Source organism: Marmota marmota, unplaced genomic scaffold, assembly GCF_001458135.2.
Source record: "Marmota marmota marmota unplaced genomic scaffold, marMar, whole genome shotgun sequence".
NCBI classification, from domain to species: Eukaryota; Metazoa; Chordata; class Mammalia; order Rodentia; family Sciuridae; genus Marmota; species Marmota marmota.
This window is the reverse complement of record NW_025999932.1, coordinates 35,010,868-35,015,285: the sequence shown is the minus strand read 5'-3', so window position 1 is coordinate 35,015,285 and position 4,418 is coordinate 35,010,868. Positions and strand designations below refer to the sequence as shown.

Genomic DNA, 4,418 nt, shown 5'->3' with positions numbered 1-4,418 from the left:
ACTTTATATACAGAGTTATGAAAATTATGCTGTGAACGGATAATTATGAATGTAATGCACTCCACTATTGTCATGTATGTAAGAAATAAATAAAAAAAGAGATAAAAAAGAGAGAATAGTGATTACTAGATTAGGGAGAGTAGAAGGGTTGTGGGGCTGAGGAGAGGTTGGTCAACAGGCAAGCAAAATGAGGCCATAGGGAAAATGGTTACCCAAAAAGAAAAAATTCCAAGAGATATGAAAAAGCACAATAAACACTTTGAAGATACAGAGAAAAAAAATCAAGCAGTGTGTAACCAGTAGAATAAATGTAGTTATTTGACCCAAAATGTTTCACTGTATTTACACATGGTATCTGATTATGTACTTTTTTTAACACTTTAGATCACAACAGAAAGAATTTTTGTTAAAATCCTATAATGGTGAGACATAAATTAAATGAAAGGTGAGACATAAATTTAAAAGATAAATATATATGTATACAACATGAACATATATATATGCTCACATATCCATATATACACATTTGTGCCATGATATATAAATATACATTATACACTTATTTATACCAAAAAATACATACTTCTGTCAACACACACACATATACGTACTTATATCCACAGATACAAAAACATAAAACAATGAAACTAAATAGAGGTAGAGATTTGTAAAACATATCCTCAGGAGTATCCTTGGTGTCAAAGAGTCTTTGGTGCTGTGTCTAGCTGTCTCAATTAGGGTCTGTTGATAACTTTTCATCTTTTTTAGATAAAATTAGATAAGAGCAGAACAGGATGCTTCCTTCAGTGAGTATGTTTGTTACTGTTAGTAGCAGCCAATCCCTTAGGAAACTCTTAGGTGTCCTATATGAGACTCTACTAAAGTAGGGCAAATTGGAAAAGAATTGTGTTTGTAGCTAAGAGAAGATGTCAATGAACTGGGGAGAGTAGATCCCTCAACAGAAGTGAGCTAATATAGCCAAGATGTGTCACCCCCAAGCTCTGTCACGGAGCATGGCTGATGTCCCATACCCATGCCCAGATCTAACCATGTCTGAGAGACCCCTGACTCAAGTCTTCAGCTAATTACTCCATCTTGTAGGCAGAAAAGAAGCATGATGGGTTAAAGTAAGGACCTCTACACTGAAGTCGAATTTGTAATAAATGCCACCACAAAAGACTACCACACACTGAGACTAAGGTAATACTGAAGAGTTTTTCCTCAATCTGGAAGCATTACTATTTTCACAGTCCTAACACCAGCATATAAAATTTCAGTCCTAATAAAAAAACCTCACCAAATTCACATAGTTTTATATACATGAATATTTAAAGATCAGTCACTTCATGTCTAGAGGAGCTACTTGACTCAAAATATATGCTAAAATCATGCATCATGTCTGATTTTATATTTTTCTATTCCCTTAGCTCAGACCTGGAAGACATAACTTGTGTGGAACCCATCAATGAAATGTGAGTTAAAAAGGGATCTGTACATAAATATGTAAATATATATATATATATATATATATATATATATATATATATATATCCATNTGTGTGTGTGTGTGTGTGTGTATATATATATATATATATATATATATATATATATATATATATATATATATATCCATATTTATATCAAGACAGAGAGAGAGTGAGAAAGAGAGGGAGAGGGGAAAGAGAGAGAGAAATGTCAAACAAGAGAGGAAATAAAAAAAAGGGGTTGATTTGTAAAATCTCTCCTCATTGGTTTCTTGGTAATCTTTGACACTGTATCTAAGTCATCTCGTAGAGAGATCAGTAAATGGTTTTCTGTCTTTAGATAAAATTGGATAAGAGAACAGTCCATGAAGAGGATTCTTCTTCTAGTCAGAATGCTTGTAACTTTTAGTTATAATCACTTAGGAAACCACCAGGTTTCCTGTTTATGAGTCTCTCATGGAATAGGCCAAAAAAGAAGAGAATTCAGTTTGGAGCAAAGAGGAAGAAGTAGTAAACCAGGAGGGATAGAACCCTTAGCTGTAACCCTCATGTAAGACTAGTGTCCACACCCAAGCCCACCATGACATTGTTCAGAGCTCCTGCCTCAGTCCTACAGTTTCTTGACCCTGTGTGAGAGGGTCACCATCTATGATGGTGAAAGTAAGGAGTATATGGAGGGACTTGAGAATTATAAAGTTAGATTGGGTACATGGACTTGTACCTAGACAGTACAGTTGAATTTTTTAAAAAGTCAAACTACAAAATGCTGACATCCTGCTTATTTTCAATTGCAACAAGTGAACAAAAATCTTGAATTGTTTTACCAGGTCAAATATGTTCATTACAAATATATAAAACTCATTTCTAAGGAAGTGGCATACAAATCTAAAATAAATTATTTGCATGTGAATAAAAGGCCATCAGAATAGTTTAAACCAAAATGTAAAGTAAGTGGTCCGCCCCGCCCGTTGGGTGGCGTAGGAAATGGTGCTCTCGGAACTGGCCGCGCGCCTCAATTGCGCAGAGTACAAGAACTGGGTGAAAGCCGGACACTGCCTGCTGCTACTGCGCAGCTGCCTGCAGGGCTTCGTCGGCCGTGAGGTGCTCTCCTTCCACCGCGGATTGCTCGCCGCGGCCCCCGGCCTGAGCCCCAGCGCCACCTGCCGCGGCGGCTCGCGGTGCTGCCCGCGTGCCGGTCAGTTTCAGCCGCAGTGTCAGGTGTGCGCGGAGTGGAAACGGGAGATTTTGAGACATCACATCAACAGGAACGGAGACGTGCACTGGGGAAATTGCCGGCCGGGCCTCTGGCCCGTGGACGCTTGGGAGGTAGCCAAGGCCTTCATGCCCCGAGGACTAGCAGATAAACGAGGCCCCGAGGAATGCGATGCAGTTGCTCTTTTAAGTCTCATCAACTCCTGCGATCACTTTGTGGTTGATCGAAAGAAAGTCACAGAGGTGATTAAGTGTCGCAACGAGATCATGCACTCTTCAGAGATGAAAGTATCGTCTACATGGNTTATTTACGATATACTTATGGGGAGTAAACTCGGTGACAGCCGTGGCTATTTTTGTGCAGTTGTATACCCAGTGCCAGGGGCAGGGCCTGGCCCTTACGGCCCAGCGTGTACTCATCTAACTAAACGTTCATCTTTTGGCCTTTGAGTGTTTATGAGTATTTATTGGTATAAATGTCATACTGCTAACTAAGCCTGGTCCTTCATTATGAAATTTAAGAGTGAACTTTCAACATTCTTATAAAACTAAGACATTTCCTTTCAACAGATTCATAAATTCCTTTGTACTTGGCTCTTTTCCTTTTTGCCCCCCAAATCTCCCACTCCTGGCTTCGCCCTGTTTGTGCCTGAATGGCACAGGCACTGCACCATTGTATGCCGTGGTCTATGGGGTCGGCCTCAGTTTCACCCCATCTGATCATTTGCAAGGCCAGTGGCATTAAACTGGGTCAAGTCACCTCTGAACCTTTCAGGGACGGAATTGCCATGTTCCCAGAGCTTTGCCTGGAAGAAGTCCACCATGTCGAGACTGAGGGAAGGTGACCTGCTCCTTTGCCTATCCAGCTTCCCATCAAGGTTGTAATTTGTAGAGAATGGGCGGAGGGAGGAGGTATATTGGGCATATATGTCTACATTAAAATGCATTTACTATAATTCTGTAAAACCTGGGTGAGTGCACATGTGCCTACAGCTTCACGCTTTGTCTTCTCAGTTGCTGTGCAGTTTTGGGTCTTGTGTTTTCTTTTTTCCTGGAGCTCTTTGGGAAGTCTTCAGTGGTGAAGGAAGAATTTTAATTCATCTTGCAACTTTCCCAACTAAGAAACTTTAATGAAATATCTCCTGGTTTCTAGCTCTGAGATACAAAACGTGGAATCAAATGGAATCTGGTTGATGCACTAACCAGTTTAAGACCTGATTTCTCCCTCTAGGAACTTTGGAAAGTGAACTGACTCATCTTATACCTGTGTCTAGTTAATTTTTCCCTATTTATCTGAAAAACACTTATGGAATGTCCACCATGTTAGAGACACTGAAGTAGATGTGCATATAAGGATTTGTAAAGTACGGATGACCATAGACAAGCTATCATCTCATTGGATTTGTCTGCTCTGAAACATCCAAGGTATTCAGAAAACTTTATATCAGTAACAGACAGGAAGGCATGTCCAGAGAGGGCTTTAAAGCCAATGTAGCATATACACAGACATTAGCCTGTGGGCAGCTCTCCAGTGGAGATGGGCCCCGGGGTGTGCACAGAAGGATGTGCACAGTAGCATTGTTACCAGCCATTGACAGAGAGAGGACCCTTAAAGAAAGTCTAGCGCATCCATCCTGCAGAGTAGTGGGCAACTGTTAGGAAGAAAGAGATGGCCCTGCAGTGCCGCAGTACAAGCAGGCTGTGGTGGAGCACTCACCCAGC

At 40.6% G+C, this 4,418-nt stretch overlaps 1 protein-coding gene across 2 annotated transcripts; it reads left to right on the top strand.

The window, feature by feature from the left end:
- The first annotated feature begins 2,441 nt into the window (after positions 1-2,441).
- On the top strand, positions 2,442-3,985 carry LOC107140792 (uncharacterized protein CXorf38-like). 2 transcript variants are annotated; one of them, XM_048800879.1, is made up of 2 exons: positions 2,442-2,819; positions 2,940-3,985. In XM_048800879.1, exons 1-2 carry the CDS (start codon positions 2,469-2,471, stop codon positions 3,144-3,146), a joined length of 558 nt encoding a protein of 185 aa, XP_048656836.1. In that variant the 5' UTR covers positions 2,442-2,468; the 3' UTR covers positions 3,147-3,985. The 2 variants fall into 2 exon arrangements, with proteins under 2 accessions (XP_048656836.1, XP_048656835.1); XM_048800878.1 differs by having other exon boundaries at positions 2,442-3,985.
- The last annotated feature ends 433 nt before the right edge of the window (positions 3,986-4,418 follow it).